General features: G+C 39.0%; 2 protein-coding genes across 2 annotated transcripts; both read left to right on the top strand.

The window, feature by feature from the left end:
- The first annotated feature begins 10,796 nt into the window (after positions 1-10,796).
- LOC120428376 (succinate dehydrogenase [ubiquinone] cytochrome b small subunit, mitochondrial-like) lies at positions 10,797-11,347 on the top strand. The gene has a single exon (XM_039593378.2). It carries the CDS (start codon positions 10,858-10,860, stop codon positions 11,320-11,322), a length of 465 nt encoding a protein of 154 aa, XP_039449312.1. The 5' UTR covers positions 10,797-10,857; the 3' UTR covers positions 11,323-11,347.
- Positions 11,348-11,497: 150 nt separating this feature from the next.
- LOC120428621 (coiled-coil domain-containing protein 43) lies at positions 11,498-15,546 on the top strand. The gene is made up of 3 exons (XM_039593673.2): positions 11,498-11,746; positions 11,821-12,042; positions 15,218-15,546. Exons 1-3 carry the CDS (start codon positions 11,594-11,596, stop codon positions 15,494-15,496), a joined length of 654 nt encoding a protein of 217 aa, XP_039449607.1. The 5' UTR covers positions 11,498-11,593; the 3' UTR covers positions 15,497-15,546.
- Positions 15,547-20,154: the final 4,608 nt, after the last annotated feature.

The following is a 20,154-nucleotide window of genomic DNA, read 5'->3' on the forward strand; positions in this document are numbered from 1 at the left end:
CACTTCAACCACAATTGAGGAAGGGAAATTTGGTGGGGTAAATGGTTCAGATTTTGTCATAAAAGTGAATTTATGAGGTCGAGCTTGCAGCTCAAATTACTCTCGCTCGCCCCGTTCCTCTTGGAAGTATCGTGCCAATTTCAGTTCCCAGCTGGAAAAGTCCGTCTCGAGGAGGCGTTTGAAACAAGGGAGAAAGCCAAGCAGAGATGAACCGATAAGCATGAATTGGAAGGAATGCAAAGGATTTACGCACTGTTGGCTGCTGGCTTGGAACTCTGGATGCCTTGGCTGGGCTCTTTTCGATGGGATTTGGGGATGACGATGCTGGACTTTGTGTGGGATGTAGTTCTTCTGTTGTTCTCTCTTTCTTTTTTGTCTTTGGAAGAAATGGTTGTTATCAGTTGGCTGGAATCTTTTGGCGCCACCGACGAACACGAGTAATGATGCGAAATTGAGCTGTCTCGATTGAACGACGTCTGTCGAATGCCCTGGGACTGGGAGGCCGATATCAGACAAGTGCAATTAATGGAACTTTGGATAGATTGTTATTGGCTTTTCTAACTTGGAACTGTGCCAAAATACGAACAACGTTTGAACTAAGACGTGTGAGTTACATAGATATACTAGTTCACATAATCAAGAAAATTTTACTGAGATGAAACTAACTACAAATTAAAAGAAGATTTCAGATGAACTTAAGATTGTAAAGATGTTTAAGTCCAGGCATCAAATTACATCATCAAAAAAAACCTCCTCAAATCTAGAAGCAAAATCTGGGGGCGGATTCCGGAGATTCTGCAACACGACCGTCGGTTGGTAATCCATCCGCCCAGCATGTTTCACGGTCTCATCACCAACGTCGTAGTAGCAGCAGTTCAATCACAATCGAATCGTTGAAAAAAGCAGAAGTTAACAGTGCCGACTGACCCTGACACGCTGCAGTCACGACTTTGACTCGAAGCAAAAGGCCTCCCCGCTCGAGAGAATGCCAGACAGACCCTGGAGGGGGCAGTCCCGGGGCCATTTACACCACACCTTAATGGTATTGGGGCTACTGGGGAATTAACACGGAAAAATCATTTATAAATTTTAATTTATTTATTACAAGATTTATTTCGTTTATATTCAAAGAAGCAAATAAATGTATTAATTGATACGAATTGTAATTTTTTAGTTTTTATTGATTTTCCGTTCTTCCCAAAAGGTGACAATCACGACCGAAGACGACTTGGCGCAGATAAATATCCGCCATTGACTAATAAATCACCTTCGTTTTGAAGTTTGGCGCGAAAGAATAGTGATTGTGAGCACGGATGAAGTTAGCAATTCGTTATGGAAAGTCTCGCCGCCACCGGAGAATGGCACCCATCCGACTCTATATTATAATACGAACAACGTTTGAACTAAGACGTGTGAGTTACATAGATATACTAGTTCACATAATCAAGAAAATTTTACTGAGATGAAACTAACTACAAATTAAAAGAAGATTTCAGATGAACTTAAGATTGTAAAGATGTTTAAGTCCAGGCATCAAATTACATCATCAAAAAAAACCTCCTCAAATCTAGAAGCAAAATCTGGGGGCGGATTCCGGAGATTCTGCAACACGACCGTCGGTTGGTAATCCATCCGCCCAGCATGTTTCACGGTCTCATCACCAACGTCGTAGTAGCAGCAGTTCAATCACAATCGAATCGTTGAAAAAAGCAGAAGTTAACAGTGCCGACTGACCCTGACACGCTGCAGTCACGACTTTGACTCGAAGCAAAAGGCCTCCCCGCTCGAGAGAATGCCAGACAGACCCTGGAGGGGGCAGTCCCGGGGCCATTTACACCACACCTTAATGGTATTGGGGCTACTGGGGAATTAACACGGAAAAATCATTTATAAATTTTAATTTATTTATTACAAGATTTATTTCGTTTATATTCAAAGAAGCAAATAAATGTATTAATTGATACGAATTGTAATTTTTTAGTTTTTATTGATTTTCCGTTCTTCCCAAAAGGTGACAATCACGACCGAAGACGACTTGGCGCAGATAAATATCCGCCATTGACTAATAAATCACCTTCGTTTTGAAGTTTGGCGCGAAAGAATAGTGATTGTGAGCACGGATGAAGTTAGCAATTCGTTATGGAAAGTCTCGCCGCCACCGGAGAATGGCACCCATCCGACTCTGCGTTGCTGCGAAGATCAAGACTCGAGACAGACGGAACCAATCGAACGAGCGAGCAAATGAATGAGTGACTGAATTGAACGATAACGCAATTCTCATTTCCCGATGACGATTGATTACCTTTTGACTGGTTCAAGAATGTGATGAGAGCAATTGCGAACAGTAGGTTGGTTCTCAAAGGTTGAAAACTGTACTGATTAAAATCATTATTTCAGTTTTGAGAAACCAAAACCAAAACCAAAACCAAAACCAAAACCAAAACCAAAACCAAAACCAAAACCAAAACCAAAACCAAAACCAAAACCAAAACCAAAACCAAAACCAAAACTAACTTAATCCACCTATGTGGTTGGAGCCTTCCTCACTTTTTACCAACAATGGGTAATATGAGTGGTTTGTACACATACTTCAGCTATTTTTTTAGATCCAGAAAATAAGTACACAGATATAATTTAAGTGGTAATAACTCGATACAGGGTTGCCAGTTCTTCAATGTTTTGAACTCGTTGGAATGGTCTTTTGATTACCCAACCAACGATGGGTCGGATGATGGAACCGGACATGGTTGACATACATTTAAGTGAGATCCGGCATCAAAAAAGTACAAATATATCACTAAAGTGGTCATAACTCGAGACAGGGTTGCCAGATCTTCAATGTTGTGGACTCGTTAGAAAGGTCTTTCAATTACCTAACCAACGATTGGTCAGATGATGGATCCGGACATCGTTTACATACATTTAAGTGAGATCCGGCATCGAAAAAGTACATAAATATCACTTAAGTGGTCATAACTCGAGACAGGGTTGCCAGATCTTCAATGTTGTGGACTCGTTAGAAAGGTCTTTCAATTACCTAACAAACGATATGTCAGATGATGGATCCGGACATCGTTTACATCCATTTAAGTGAGATCCGGCATCGAAAAAGTACAAATATATCACTTAAGTGGTCATAACTCGAGCCAGGGTTGCCAGATCTTCAATGTAGTGGACTCGTTAGAAAGGTCTTTCAATTACCTAACCAACGATTGGTCAGATGATGGATCCGGACATCGTTTACATACATTTAAGTGAGATCCGGCATCGAAAAAGTACATAAATATCACTTAAGTGGTCATAACTCGAGACAGGGTTGCCAGATCTTCAATGTAGTGGACTCGTTAGAAAGGTCTTTCAATTACCTAACCAACGATTGGTCACTTGATGGATCCGGACATCGTTTACATCCATTTAAGTGAGATCCGGCATCGAAAAAGTACATAAATATCACTTAAGTGGTCATAACTCGAGACAGGGTTGCCAGATCTTCAATGTTGTGGACTCGTTAGAAAGGTCTTTCAATTACCTAACCAACGATTGGTCACTTGATGGATCCGGACATCGTTTACATCCATTTAAGTGAGATCCGGCATCGAAAAAGTACATAAATATCACTTAAGTGGTCATAACTCGAGACAGGGTTGCCAGATCTTCAATGTTGTGGACTCGTTAGAAAGGTCTTTCAATTACCTAACCAACGATTGGTCACTTGATGGATCCGGACATCGTTTACATACATTTAAGTGAGATCCGGCATCGAAAAAGTACATAAATATCACTTAAGTGGTCATAACTCGAGACAGGGTTGCCAGATCTTCAATGTAGTGGACTCGTTAGAAAGGTCTTTCAATTACCTAACCAACGATTGGTCACTTGATGGATCCGGACATCGTTTACATACATTTAAGTGAGATCCGGCATCGAAAAAGTACATAAATATCACTTAAGTGGTCATAACTCGAGACAGGGTTGCCAGATCTTCAATGTAGTGGACTCGTTAGAAAGGTCTTTCAATTACCTAACCAACGATTGGTCACTTGATGGATCCGGACATCGTTTACATCCATTTAAGTGAGATCCGGCATCGAAAAAGTACATAAATATCACTTAAGTGGTCATAACTCGAGACAGGGTTGCCAGATCTTCAATGTTGTGGACTCGTTAGAAAGGTCTTTCAATTACCTAACCAACGATTGGTCAGATGATGGATCCGGACATCGTTTACATCCATTTAAGTGAGATCCGGCATCGAAAAAGTACAAATATATCACTTAAGTGGTCATAACTCGAGACAGGATTGCCAGATCTTCAATGTTGTGGACTCGTTGGAAAGGTCTTTCAATTACCTAACCAACGATTGGTCAGATGATGGATCCGGACATCGTTTACATACATTTAAGTGAGATCCGGCATCCAAAAAGTACAAATATATCACTTAAGTGGTCATAACTCGAGCCAGGGTTGCCAGATCTTCAATGTAGTGGACTCGTTAGAAAGGTCTTTCAATTACCTAACCAACGATTGGTCAGATGATGGATCCGGACATCGTTTACATACATTTAAGTGAGATCCGGCATCGAAAAAGTACATAAATATCACTTAAGTGGTCATAACTCGAGACAGGGTTGCCAGATCTTCAATGTTGTGGACTCGTTAGAAAGGTCTTTCAATTACCTAACCAACGATTGGTCAGATGATGGATCCGGACATCGTTTACATACATTTAAGTGAGATCCGGCATCGAAAAAGTACATAAATATCACTTAAGTGGTCATAACTCGAGACAGGGTTGCCAGATCTTCAATGTTGTGGACTCGTTAGAAAGGTCTTTCAATTACCTAACCAACGATAGGTCGGATGATGGATCCGGACATCGTTTACATACATTAAAGTGAGATCCGACATCAAAAAAGTACAAATATATCACTTAAGTGGTCATAACTCGAGACAGGGTTGCCAGATCTTCAATGTTGTGGACTCATTGGAAAGGTCTTTCAATTACCTAACCAACGATATGTCGGATGATGGATCCGGACATCGTTTACATACATTTAAGTGAGATCCGGATATATGTGAAAACACATTTTTATACATAACTTTTGAACTAGTTATCGAAACTTCAAACAATTCAATAGCGATGTATGGGACCCTAAACCAAGTCGAATGCAACTGGTTTGGTCAAAATCGGTTCAGCCAGTTCTGAGAAAACTCAGTGAGAATTTTGGTCACATACATACATACACACACACATACACACACACATACACACACACATACACACACACATACACACACACATACACACACACAGACATTTGTTCAGTTTTCGATTCTGAGTCGATATGTATACATGATGGTGGGTCTTTGAGCTTTTAATAAAAAGTTCATTTTTAGAGCAGGATTATAGCCTTACCTCAGTGAGGAAGGCAAAACCAAAACCAAAACCAAAACCAAAACCAAAACCAAAACCAAAACCAAAACCAAAACCAAAACCAAAACCAAAACCAAAACCAAAACCAAAACCAAAACCAAAACCAAAACCAAAACCAAAACCAAAACCAAAACCAAAACCAAAACCAAAACCAAAACCAAAACCAAAACCAAAACCAAAACCAAAACCAAAACCAAAACCAAAACCAAAACCAAAACCAAAACCAAAACCAAAACCAAAACCAAAACCAAAACCAAAACCAAAACCAAAACCAAAACCAAAACCAAAACCAAAACCAAAACCAAAACCAAAACCAAAACCAAAACCAAAACCAAAACCAAAACCAAAACCAAAACCAAAACCAAAACCAAAACCAAAACCAAAACCAAAACCAAAACCAAAACCAAAACCAAAACCAAAACCAAAACCAAAACCAAAACCAAAACCAAAACCAAAACCAAAACCAAAACCAAAACCAAAACCAAAACCAAAACCAAAACCAAAACCAAAACCAAAACCAAAACCAAAACCAAAACCAAAACCAAAACCAAAACCAAAACCAAAACCAAAACCAAAACCAAAACCAAAACCAAAACCAAAACCAAAACCAAAACCAAAACCAAAACCAAAACCAAAACCAAAACCAAAACCAAAACCAAAACCAAAACCAAAACCAAAACCAAAACCCAATTAGGTTTTACGCCGACTCGATTTGGAGGTTAGTGTTGGGTTAGTGCACTGTTTACATGGACTTGGCACAGATCGATGCAGTCGTCGATTTTGTTCGGGGAAATTCGTCGATAATCGACGAAGACCATGTAAATGTAAATGACGTCACGGCGTAAAATTGCACCTTCCGCAGGATAAAAACTGAAACAGTTGTTTTTCTCCATACATTTTGACGATTTTCCTCTTACAAACTTCAGGGGCTTAGAGGGAGGGGTTCCTGTGGTCATAATGATGTCATACTTAGAAATAAGACTACACAGAAAAAAAGTGTGTTTGATAGATTGGGTCACCGAGAATTTTTGTTTTTTGGCTTTAGTTGATGTTTTTCGGTGAGAAATGAAACAGATTTCTTCTTCTTCGTAACGTTTCGGCCTACTTCTTGGTTTCGGCCATCTTCAGACTATATTTAAACACAAAAATACACAAAATATAATCTTAATCAACTAAAGCCAAAAAACAGAAAAAATTGTGAATTTACTCGACACGGAAAAGATGAATCCCATGCAAACTCAGTTGATGTAAAATTGAGATTCGATGTAAACGGTTGAATCACACTTAAAATCATGTTTTTACGTATAATTTGTTGCAAATTTACATCAAATTGCATTTAAATTTAAATGTTTAATGACGTGCAAAAGTGTTACATCATAAATGATGTAACATTCGGAAATATTTGTTTGTGTGTACACAGCAAATTTAGGGTTGCCATTCCAGTATAATAAATAATTGAATGCGATTCAGTAATCATCACATCATAATTCGGTAACAAACAAAAATATTACTGAAAAATCAGTAACTGCTATCTGTCAAACTAAAATGTCACTTCTGACTTATTGTTTGGATAAGTTTGGATGCCGTGAGAAAATCCTCTTTGAAATGCGTTGTTTTTTTTAATTTTGTATTTATTGTGATCTTTAGAAACAAAGGTAAGAAAAATGTTACCACCTGCTTTTTAGGTTTGGACGATTGATGGAATAAATGCATTGATAACAGTCAAAATCAAATTTTGATAACTGAAATACCAGCAATGATTGCTGAATCCTCAGCAAAGGATCTTTCAAACTGCCACAAGAAAATAACTGAATTTTTAGCAAAATAATTTGACGCTTCTTTGCTGAAATTTCAGTTATTTTGACAACCATTTTACTTAAATTTCAGTAAATCATCTGTCAAAGTGACAAACATCAGTTAACTGAGAATTCAGTAAAATCTGAATTACTGAATCGTTTACTGAAATTTCATTATATGAAAATTCAGCAAAACATTACTGAATTTCAGCAAAAAAAAATGGTGTGTAGTGATGGGTCAATTTTTGATTCCAGGGGGTAGCCCCGAGTACGGACACTTTTTTAAAGTTTCAGCAATTATGCAATAATAGTAACATACAGGACAATGCCGAATACATCCGACCACCACCGATGTTTTCAAGTGGGCGTTCTTCAATTCTTCAATCACGAACATTTAGTTTGGACATGGGATTTAGTTCAGCTCAACCAAACCAGACAATGCGCCTAAATCTATCATCAACATCGGAACACAACACAAGATCCAACCAAGAGCAGAAGAAAGGGGGCGTCAAAATGCTGTTAACAAATTCCACTCGACAATAAAGTCAACATTAAAGTTGGCCCGCCGCTCAACATAAGCTGACTACTTTGAAAGAGGAATATTGAGTAAAAGAAGAAGTGCGAACATGACCTTGACGAGGAAGAAGAAGAACAACTTTTGTGTTGTGGCCATCGTTTTTCTTCTTCAAGACGTGACCAAGAAAAAAGCTCATTTACATCATCAAAATCTCTTTTTTCATTCAGTGGAAAAAGAAAGGCAAATAAAGGAGAGCAGGAAAAGTTCATCAGTCTGGCTTTAGAACTGGTGGTGGAAAAAGGAGCAGACACGCCACGAAAAATGGCAATCAATCACTTTGCGCGAGCCCATTTTCCACACCGTTCTCTTCTGAACAGTCTTGGGCTTAGAATGTGTTTTTGTGTGTGTAGATGTTTGGGTGTAAGATGATGATGATACGTCTGTTTAGAATGCTTCAACAGTTGGATAAGTGATTTTACATGCTTTGCTTATCACTGTCGGGGTTTTGTGATGAAAGGTTAATGATATTTTAAAGGGGAGTGGAATCAACATTTTCTGAGTTGATCTTCTTGAAAATTGTGCGATTTTTATCAATTTTATAGCAATACTTTTTTTAGTCCGTTTTTCAATTTTTATTGTATTTTAAAAAAACAACCTTTTTTGTTTTTTTTGTAATATTTTTGTGAGTTTTTCTATTCTTTCAAATATGAGCGGATCTTTTTTTAATACTGTTTCTAAAATATTTTTAAAGTTTTTTAAATAAAGATCGCTAGAATAGCTCAAAAACTTTTACATTCTTTTAAATTTAAATAGTTTCGAAAAATGAAAAGTGTTGCTTCTTAAATGTCGTTGCAAGTTTTTTTATTTTTTTAATCTATCTTTCATGGACACAATAGATTCTAAGAAAAATTTGACTCCAAAAATATTGCTGTATATAGGAGGAGTGGACTAAGAAAGAAGAAGAAGTGATTTGAAATTATTAACAAAATGCTACGTCGTTTGTGTATGGAGTATTAAAAGTGTATAAAAGTGTAAGGAAAGTTTTATTAAAAAATGTATGTATAAAGATTATGCTAAAATTTAGACAAAAATCAAATCAAATCAAATTATTCACTCTACAGCATTGCCTTGGCGTTCTCAATTGTGAGATTCCTACTTTTATAAATTTAGACAATCCTTGCAAAATACTCAGTTATTAGCACTTTATATAAAGGAAATATATTGTAGACCTTTTAATGTTTCATGACTTTCGCAAACACGCTCTAGAACATAAATGAAATAAAATTTATTTTCAAAGATTGTTAGTTTTTTATTTCTAGTAAAAATGTTCTAGTAATTTATTTTAAAAAATACCTTGCAAAATTACAAATTTTCAAATAAAACAAAAAAAAGACAGATTTTTTTTTCAAATCTTATCTTAATTAAATAGAACAAAAATGTTCGGAAATAAAACTCAATCGACAATTTAACATTGAGAAACGTCAGAGATATATCTAAAAAAATCATAAATCATTTTTTGACACATTCTACTATCATAATAGCAACATCAATTTAAATAATATGTATAATAGGGTGGGTACGTTTTTCAATAAGTTCTCGGATCAAGTTTTAGTATGGTTCCCCTTGTAGGGCATGCCCATAGGGACTTTCATGCCAAATATCAGCTCATTTGGTTGTAAACTGGCTGCGCGCATCAGGGTTAAAGTTTAAATGGGAATTACTATGGGAAATTGGAACTTTTTGTTCAAACGCTCCTACAGGCCTGGGAAAATCACGCGCCAATTTCTGGTATGGTCAGGCCTATGGGGAATGGTCTGGAGAACACTTTCCCGAAGAGAGCATATGGATTCGTTGTCCCTAGACCTGGCGCATCGGCAAACAATCCGATGTCTCCGGAATTAACGGTTTTCCCCCAAAAAGCATCAAATTTTCCTTAGCATGCTATGGAAGCATGATGAACACCGCGACGCCATACGTCAGACAGCTACCACGTGGGTGAGAAACGGATGGAATGTTTAATTGCAAACCTTCTTTTAACTAGAAAATGATCATTTCGAGTAATCCTGATATTATTTAGTCCAATTCAGAATCTTTGAATAGCAAATTTGTATTTTTTTTGCAAATATTTCAGCCACGTGGTAGCTGTCTGACATATGGCGTCGCGGTGTTCATCAAGCTTTCATAGCATGCTAAGGAAAATTTGATGCTTTTTGGGGGAAAACCGTTAATTCCGGAGACATCGGATTGTTTGCCGATGCGCCAGGTCTAGGGACAACGAATCCATATGCTCTCTTCGGGAAAGTGTTCTCCAGACCATTCCCCATAGGCCTGACCATACCAGAAATTGGCGCGTGATTTTCCCAGGCCTGTAGGAGCGTTTGAACAAAAAGTTCCAATTTCCCATAGTAATTCCCATTTAAACTTTAACCCTGATGCGCGCAGCCAGTTTACAACCAAATGAGCTGATATTTGGCATGAAAGTCCCTATGGGCATGCCCTACAAAGGGAACCATACTAAAACTTGATCCGAGAACTTTTTGAAAAACGTACCCACCCTAATGTATAACTATTATTTTCTCAATACCCAATCTCGTCACACAACTATAGAGTTATCTAAGCCCGATCTCACGCACACTAGCACGCCATTTGTTTTGCTGGAGGGTACAAAATTTAACCTCAATCTTTTTCGTGTACGTACACGCAATACATGCGCACGTAGATAACTCTATTGCGACTGATTTCAGAGTTCAGCAGCTCTGAGTTGATGGAATTGATACAAAATTCCGATGCAGATAGTAAGCTGAGGCAAATGAACTCGTTCGGAATGAACTCTTAGAATGATTATTTTCTCTCTCTTTCAAGAAAGGAGAAAATATTTACGATAAATTGAGCTACAAACTGTTAAGAACTTAACAACAAAGCCAACACTGGTGTGAATTTCTGAAATAATAAAGTTCTTATTACGGTTTTCCCAATCGTTTTCCTAAAAAAAATTCAGATTTGTCAAAAAATAATATATTTTTGTCTGATCGTGCAAAAACTTTTCGGAATTACAGTAGGCTCTGCCATTAACGACATTTACGTCACTTCAACCCCCTTCTCAAGTCAAAATGGCCAACCTTGGGTTCCGTTTAATCAATCGCTCCCGCACATCAAATCCCATCTTCCACCAGAGAATCCACCAGTTCTGCAGTCAACCTCCATCCCCACAGGCTCCCCCCATCAATGCCCCGCCACCGACGAACTACTCCGGCAGCTGGCTAACGCACCGCTTCTTCTCATACATCCTGCTTCCGGTTCTCCCGTACGGATTGGCCTACCCGGGAAAGGTTACGGACGTGCTGATTGCAACCTGTCTGGTCGCCCACGGCCACCTAGGGCTGTCGGTCATCGTTACGGATTACGTTGAAGGGGGAATGGCACCCGGGGCTAAACTGCTGCGAGTTATCCGGAAGACGATTCTTGGGCTGTCCATTGGAACGTTGGTTGGTCTGTTGTATTTGACGTTTGCTGACATTGGGATTGCGAACACCATCCGGGGCATTTGGGCGGTTAAATCAAAACCAAGGGAGTGAATGAGCTAATAAATGATTTGAAGAGAGAAAATGTGTTTTATTTGGGCGGGATCACATTGAGCAACTCTGAGCTACTTCACTGGAATAGCTCAGACACGGCGGGGAATCCCCCGTCGTTGACAGCTGGTACTGTCAACCAAAACAGAGCCTAATCTCGTAGAGCTGTCAGTGCGGGCATTTCACGGTGAAAAAAGTGGTGTGCCAATCCGTGGTGTTCCGACCGAGAAAAAGACTCTCTCCTGGAAGACCGCAATCTCAACAGGCCGCCACCATGGATCAGTTCGTAGCCTGGCTGAACGGGAAGCTGCGCGAGTTCAACACGGACGAGGGCATCTTCGGCTCGTACATAACCGGAATCCTCGAGGGAGACGAAACCAGTGAGGAAAAGACGGAAGCGCTGGAAGGCATCCTGGCGGAGATCATTGTCGGTGCAGCCGATCGAAAAGCAACCAGTCCAATCGTTACTCACTCCGCTCTTTTTCATTCACGTTCCAACAGGAATCCGACAGCAGCGCCTTCATCACAGAGATTCTGGACCGGTGGAAACAGTGCCACCAGGAGCAGTCGGCCGCCGAGAGTGCGGGCCCGAAGCTGAAGCTGGACGTTGATGAGCAGCTGGCGAAGCTGCTGGAGAACCAGAAACTTGCCACCAAGGTCGAGCGGGAGTACACCGAGGAGGAGCGGCGGATCAAGCAGCAGATTCTGTCGCAGTACAGTCAGGTTAGTGGGGTTGAAGCCTGTTTTGGATTGTATGCTTTTCTTCTGAAGATTCGGCTGAAGGAGCATGCTTATTAATTTCTCGTCGCTTCATAATTTTGTTTGGTTAAAGTCACCTTAATAATATAAATAACACCAACGTGACGTGATGGGAACAAGAGCTTCTATGTAAAGCGTCAACAAACTTTTCTTGCATTGATGGCTTAAAACCAATTTGTTTTTTAAATATAAAACATTGTTTATTTGAACTAGTGCGTTCTTCCCAGGAATTCCCTAAACAGAATCCCCGGGAATTTTACAAAACCGAGAATTCCCGAACCCCAAGTGTTTTTTTTTTAATTTTGTCCCAGTTTTCCCAAATTTGCCTTAAAAAACTCTTCCGGTTGTAATAATTTCACTTTCTCATGGCTTGTGAAGACATTTTTCTTTGCAAAACAAAGCTATGAAGGATGTTTGACATTTGTTTGTTTTTGTTTATTTGACGTTGCCATGATTCTCTCCCATCCCGGGCAGACGGTAGACGGTAATAACAAAATTCATGCCATTTCAATAACAAATATTGTTAAAATAACGAAAAGTGTTATGGAATCTTCTTGAAAAATCCATTTTTGTATAAGGGTTTAATAACAGTTTATGTTATCATAACAAAATTTGTTATTGGTCTGAAATTGGTTGACAGTCAAAACAGCTTTGGAATAAAATTTTTTGTTATGGAAGAATACCTTCAACTGTTATTGGGATGATCGAATTAGTTGTTAAAATAACAAAATAAATAACAAAGATTTTTTCCAAGAATAACTAAAACTGTTATTATGTTGTTATTACAATAACAATCCAATAACAAAAAAAATCATAGCGACGAATAACAATTCTTGTTATAAATAACATAAAATGTTATTGGCCTAGTATTTTCAAATATCAAAAAATGTTAGTCCCACGTTATTTCCGTCTGCTCGGGATAGCAATCGAGTCTTCATTTTGCATAGTTCTGTCAACTGATGATTCTCTTCTTCGATGGTCCCTTCAATATTGATAACTGGAGTGTCGACTGTATTACAAACTGACTTTCGACCTATGCTCTAAAAATAAACTGTCAATGACAGTGGTTGCCCAAAATTTGAAAGAGCAAGTCAGTCAGATATCATTAGGGTTAGTGAATACTTGCAGCTACCTGTCCCTCTTTTTTTAATCAAAGCAAGTTAAAGAGAAAAAGGGATGGCAAGGCTTCAGCGTTAAAATTCACTAAGCCTTTATATCTCGATTTTTTTTATAAGGTCCTATAAACAAATGTAAACATTGAGTGTATCCCTTTCACACCTTAGTACTATTGCTAATTTGATTTGGTTGACCGCGCTGGATTTTCTTGAAATAATTCGAACTGTCAAAAATCCACCAAAGCATCTACAGTCATCCCACATATTCGGAACGGTTTCCAGATCGGCCAATGTTCAAAAAATCATAGCAAATCGATAATTGAACTTAATGATTCGCTTTTACCTTCATTTGAAAGCTTTTCTTGCGATCTTTCGAATGCTGTATCGAACATCTGCAAATTTTAACTTTTATATGAAGTTTTTGAAAAATTACTTTGACCCTCGAAATCCACAAATTCGGAACACTTTTTTCTTACGAATGTAAACAAACTTTGGATCTCTCCAGGAGTACATATTTATTACCAAATAATGACTTCACACACTGAAACCAATGAAACTCAAGCTTAGTGATGTTTTATACATGGTTTGATAACTTTTTTGTGAAAATATCAGTTAAATTCAGGTGTTCCACAATTGTGGGAGGCACAATAACATCCCACAATTATGAAACAGGCCATTTGGAGACAGTGTTTTGCTGCTCTGGACAAAATAGTCTTGGAATGGAGTTTTTTGTTCAAAAAATATTACTTTTACTAGTAAAATAGCAAGATAATGTCCAAATAAAGGTTCTAAAAATAGTAAGGTCGACAGAAAAGCTACTTTTGGCATGCTATTGACAAATTATCATAAAAGTGTTCCAAATTTGTGGGTGTTCCGAATATGTGGGATGACTGTACCGGTGGATACTTTTCTACCACAGTTTTTTGTGCCATCAATGTGGTATTATTTCAAGAAAATCCACCGCAGTTAACCAAATCAAAGTAACAAAAGTACTCTTATGTCAATGCCCATCAGAGTAAGCAGAATAATAAAAAACAGTCTAGATATCATCATGGAATCGATCGTTGAATGCTGACTGAGCGCACCTGTTGTTATCACGGAACACGAAGTCACATGCCCTTTCTCTTTCTTTCTTTCTTTTTCTCTCTTTTTTGATTGTGCGAGTTGTGTGGTGACCAGGGATAGAACAAAATGTGACAGGTCATTTTTCGACGTGTGACGTTACACTTGCAAGTGCAGTAGTGAAAAAGATGTTCTGCCGAATAATCAAGATGATGATTTTTTTAGATTCTTTTTACCGATCTTTTGTGCGCGAGAGAGGAGAGCCATGCTCCATTTGGATTTTTTCTCTTGATGAACGTCCAAAGATTTTCTTTTGATGCACAGCAAAAAATCCGATGGTAAAATCGCATGCAAAAGCATGCACATCACCTTCGTCAAAATAAACACTTAATATTACACACTGCATGTACATTTTTTACAAACACAAAAAAAAGTTGCAAGCGACGGGATTCAAACCCAGCACCTACAGTAAGGACTGGCGCCTTAGCCCACTAAGCCACCAGACCGATGTTAAGCTGTAAGGATAAACGCATATATATGCTTGACATTTCGGTCAAGTAGGTTTCCCATACTGATGGGCTACTTATTTCAGGGTGTAATATTACATAGAATTTCATAAAATAATGCAATAGTTATTTTACACCCACGCCTTTTACATGCAGCTGGATTACTACTTTTTTAGCTGTGTGATGATTATTCCATCGCTGGTGGTGACAGCAATCATTTGAATGCAGTCATGATGAATGTGATCGGAATTTCGTAAGAATTCAAACAAACGAGCTCTGCGCAAAAGAGAGAGGTGGTGAGAGTCAAATGACTGTGTGAGTCTTGGTGTGAGTGACTTTGCGTTGTCACTAAAAAAATCGTTTTAAAATTCTGTTTTTGACTCATGTCGAGTGCTTTTGGTTTCTATTGCATTCGGCACTTATTTTCAATACCAAACAATTCCTTTTATTTTCCAGCTCTCTGAGGACGAAGCCGAGGACGATGACGACGACGAGGCCAGTGGGGCTGCCGGCGGCGGAGGCGGAGGAGGAGGTGGGCCCTCCTCCGACGGGTTGCTCCAACGCAACACGAACGCAGCCGACGTGCAGGCGCTGATCCGTGAAAAGCGCGAACAAGCTCGGCTCGAAAGCAAGGAGAAAAAGGAAAAGGACAAACAGGACCGCGAAAAGCAGAAGCAACTGCGCGAGGAAAAGAAGGAAAAGCGTAAAACCGTCAAAGGAGAGCGGCGGCGGTAGCGCCCTTAAGGAAGCGACTCTAACAATCGAAAAGGGGCTAAACACTTTGTGTGTGTAACGAAATGTAATAAACAAACAATCGACAATGCATGTTCTCAAAGTATATTTCGGTGTCATCTTCTCTCAAACAAGCAACAGCACAGCAATATGATAATGTAAATGCAGTAGAGATCTTCTTCAACAAGAATCAGTTGCGATAATGAGATGGAATCTAACTTTTAGTGGTTTGTATTGCTTGAAAACAAAAAAGAAAGTCAACGAACTGAAAACCAACCAAATGTCTTTTAATTATAAAAAATATCACAACTTAAAAATCAACAAAACCAACAACCGAAATTGAAGAATGGGCTATTATCAAGAATTTCCTCAAACTCTTCGAACACTTCGTCGTAACCTTCATGGTAAGCTTCACCATTGGCTTCATCGTAAGTTTCATCGTATGTTTCATCTTCAGTGACGTATTCTCCAGTATCAGCATCGACCTCGTACACGTAATCCTGGGCGTACAAAGTTGGCGTCAACATATCCGCTAGGTCTTCAAAGATGCTGAATCCAACTGTAAGTTTAACAGGTTTGCCTTGATCTAATTAAAAAATAAAAGAAAATAATTTGACTGTAAAAATTTTCAGACTTAATACCAATTGGAGCCATTTTAGCAGCAAATACGACTGCCAACAAAAGCAAAGGAATAAAAAACTGCAAAAATCGATCCATTGCTCCTGGAAATAACAACACGACTGAGATATCATTCTCTGGTATTGAAAATGTATATTACCTCAAATTAGTAAAAAATGTTCACATTTTAATGAAGGTTGGTTACTGTTATCAACCGCGCTCATTAATTTATCATTTGTGAAATTCGAATAATATTTTCAAAGGTCAACACTGCTTGATATGAAGAATTAGTCACTCTCTCTAGTGCAGTGGTTTTCAAAATTAGACAAGACTTAGTGCGTATGTTTTTCAGCTATTTCAGTTGTTAAGTGCTTGGTCTTGAAAACAAAGTCTTTGATTTACTCAACTTAGTACAATGCATGGGAGGAAGGTATTGCCTAGACTTCAGATGAATCGAGAGCATAGGGAGACGCAAAATACTGCTTCCACTTATTTGTCAGTGTATCGAACATTATATTTGTCGAGACACGTAAATAGCGCAATCCCTGCTCTGTTTACTTAACTGAATTTTTAACGTTCTTCATTCTGAGAATAAATTCCTCTACACATCTCCCTGTTTATTGAAGGTGTTTCTAGAGCGTGGATTTGGCTGTTGTCCGACTTCAGTTTTGATGGCTTTTCTAACTGAATTCGCTGTGTTTCTAAATAGGTCGAAATGGCCTGCGCTATTCTCGATGAACAGTTTTGCCGTTACTGCCTAGCGGCGTACATCTTCGTCCGCATTCACAGTAAGGCCGTCTTCGTCAACGTCCAGGTCCAGAGCATCGACTAGCTCTAGCACATCTTGCTACGCCTGTTTCCTTTGTTCGTTCTGCAGCATTTCTTTGGATATATCGTATTCCACAAAGAACTCCTATCTTCCTTCTGCATCCGCGAAAGCTTTTTGATTGGCGAATGCTTCTACGAAACAATCGTTCAAGTTACGTACCGCAATCTTCAAAAGTTCCACAGCAGCAGACAAGGCAGCTATTGTTCTGCAAGTTAAAAATCAAATTTCATAAATTAATTAACATGTACTAGAACATGTTACACTAACTTTTCCACATTGAATTAAAAATACTGCTAAAAAACTTCGAAAGTGAACGGGAAGACACCTTCTACAACCTTAATCGAGGGTCTGCATGGTCTAGTGGGTTGATTTAAAAAAAAGTGTCCACGTGGTTTATGGATGGTCCCAAAACTAACACGGTGAAACAAAATTCTGTCATGAAGGGTGTAATGTAGTTGCATTAGAGCACATACCAGGATGGTTGTAACGTTGTAATGCTAGACGTTTTTCCCCCGGATGAACTGCAGGAGTGCGATCAGAGAATCGAGGACAGAAAAAGATGGCCGCCGAGCGTAGTTACGTGTGCGTAAGCTACAGTGCATTGTTGAAAAGATTGTTTGAATTTTAAGTTCGATTTGTTTCTTTGATAATTTTGTACAACACAATTTCCGGAAGTTTCGGATGGAATAGAACACCCCAGGTGCTCCAAAAACATGCTAACATGTTTTAATAACATCCCGGGCAGACGGTAATAACAAAATTCATGTTAAAATAACAAAAAGTGTTATGAAATCTTCTTGAAAAATCCATTTTTCCATAAGGGTTTCAAAATAGTTTATGTTATCATAACAAAATTTGTCTGATATTGGTTGTAAGCCAAAACAAGTTTGGAATAACATTTTTTGTTATGGAAGAATACCTGAAACTTTTACACTCGACCCCCAGTGATTGGTCACTTTTTCGTTTGACACTTTGTTAAGCTTGTACCCCGTCGGTTGGTCAAAGTCACACTCAAAAGTGACAAACTGTCACTTTTTACACGGCGCTCACGCACACTACCAAAACAAACATTTGGTAGTGTATGTGAACCAGCCCATGGAGCATGTTGACAGCTCCCATACAAACTGAGCGTACCCCTTTTTGTGGGCCCAGTGGGCCTAAGATGGCGGCCTTTGCTATCATCTAGCCAAACATTTGAAAATGGCAAATAGTTTTAGGCCGGGACCGTGGTGTAGGGGTAAGCGTGATTGCCTCTCACCCAGTCGGCCTGGGTTCGATCCCAGAAGGTCCCGGTGGCAAATTTCGAGACGAGATTTGTCTGATCACGCCTTCCGTCGGACGGGAAGTAAATGTTGGCCCCGGACTAACCTAAAAAGGTTAGGTCGTTAGCTCAGTCCAGGTGTAGGAGTCGTCTCCCTGGGTCCTATCCTGGTGGAGTCGCTGGTAGGCAGTTGGACTAACAATCCAAAGGTCGTCAGTTCGAATCCCGGGGTGGATGGAAGCTAAGGTGTAAAAAGAGGTTTGCAATTGCCTCAACAATCAAGCCTTCGGACACCTAGTTTCGAGTAGGAATCTCGCAATCGAGAACGCCAAGGCAATGCTGTAGAGCGAATAATTTGATTTTTTTTTGTTTAAATTAATATAGTTTTTGTCTTGTTTCGGTTTAAAACGACAAAATAAGCATTCTGGAATCATTTTCTTGAAAAACTTGTTTTAAGATACGGCACGTTAAAATATTAGTCTCGAACAGTTGGAGGGAGCATGCCGCGAAAGCCGTCACGAAAAAAAAGTTTCCCATGCAAATTTTGAGTAGCGTTTTTAATGGGCGGACTACGACGAGGTCCACTTGCCATCTGTCGGTGGATACGCGCAACTCACGAAAACTGTCATGTTAGGGGACGGCTGGTGTGAACTCGGTGTAAAAGAGGTGTCAAACTAAAACGTGACCCCGTTCGTTTGACAACAGTTGGTGTCAAACCATGGGGGGAGTGAATTAGGCTGATAAAATTTTAAAAAAATTGAAGGAATAGAGGGGGGGGGGGGGGTAGCAATCTCTTCAAAGCAAATTTTTTTTTCAAAAACCTTCAAAATTTCAATGGAAGTTTAAATGCAATCAGCTGAAATTTATTTCAAATGCATTCCCCTGCAGTAAGAATCACATTAGCATTTTTTGACAAATTCAAAAATCATTTGAATATCTGCAAATTTGTGATGTACTGTACCGCAAAAAGCTTTCTATTTCACTAAAATTTTTGTTTTCGCCAAATATTACATTTTTAACGCAGTTTTTTAGTCTTATTTCGAAACTATGGCTCGTAAATTCAATTTTCATATTTTATTATTTTTTGCCACCTTTCCTCGACCCCGGCCAGAACCGAGGGACAAAAATTTTGAAAATAAAAATGGAATGTTTGATAATTGTTAGAATGTTAGAGCCGAAAATGTAGACTTAAATTTGTATTGGCATTATGGTTAAATTTCTGGTGAGCTTTCATGCAAAATTGTAATTTTTGGTTCAATTTTTTTTTTTTTGTAAAAACGTTTATTTAGATCATTTTGTTTAAATGTACATGTTTTTGTAGTTTTTAAAGAACTCTTTAACAAACTAAACTAACTGCGAAATCTAGTGATGCTAGAGTAAAAGAACAATCTGGATCTAACACAAAATTTATATAGAAAATAAAAAGCTTTAGCGCACTGCTTTTACTGTTAGCCTCAATATTGTTGAGCTCTGGTATCAAAAACAAATTGAAACTAACCCTTCGATTCAAAATTGCTCCTAATTTTGATTGAATGAAGTTCCAGAGATGTCTCACTCGAGTACACTTGGCGAATTTGTGCTCCAGATCTTCCACGGCACCGAGACAATGTTGACACGTTCCACTGTCCAGTCTGTTCTGTCGGAACAGCAATTCAGCGTGTGGTATTTTCCGGTTGACCAGCAAATAGAAAGTAGTCTTCTCCGCAGATGTGAGTACTTTGCTCCTGATGTTGCGCCAGACTGACCTCCACGCTACAGCCGGGTGCTCGTTCATGATTTTTGGCGTGGTTAGTGTTCTCCTGAAGTACCCGTGGAGTTCTGTTGCCGTTGGTTGTCCAATCAGCCGTTGTGGTAAGTATGGCAGTTCTCGAGCTATGGCTTTCAGACACGGGTACAGCGCCGGAATCCCACTGAGGTTTGGTGGGTTGTCCAGCTGACTCACGAAGGAAGCTG

Source organism: Culex pipiens, chromosome 2, assembly GCF_016801865.2.
Source record: "Culex pipiens pallens isolate TS chromosome 2, TS_CPP_V2, whole genome shotgun sequence".
Classification (NCBI taxonomy): Eukaryota; Metazoa; Arthropoda; class Insecta; order Diptera; family Culicidae; genus Culex; species Culex pipiens.

Bases quoted from the DNA above. Each gene is read 5' to 3' on its own strand.
- LOC120428376 (XM_039593378.2), top strand. From the start codon at position 10,858: ATGGCCAACCTTGGGTTCCGTTTAATCAATCGCTCCCGCACATCAAAT.
- LOC120428621 (XM_039593673.2), top strand. From the start codon at position 11,594: ATGGATCAGTTCGTAGCCTGGCTGAACGGGAAGCTGCGCGAGTTCAAC. The intron at 11,747-11,820 runs GTCGGTGCAGCC...ACGTTCCAACAG, and splicing joins GCATCCTGGCGGAGATCATT to GAATCCGACAGCAGCGCCTT. The intron at 12,043-15,217 runs GTTAGTGGGGTT...TTTATTTTCCAG, and splicing joins TTCTGTCGCAGTACAGTCAG to CTCTCTGAGGACGAAGCCGA.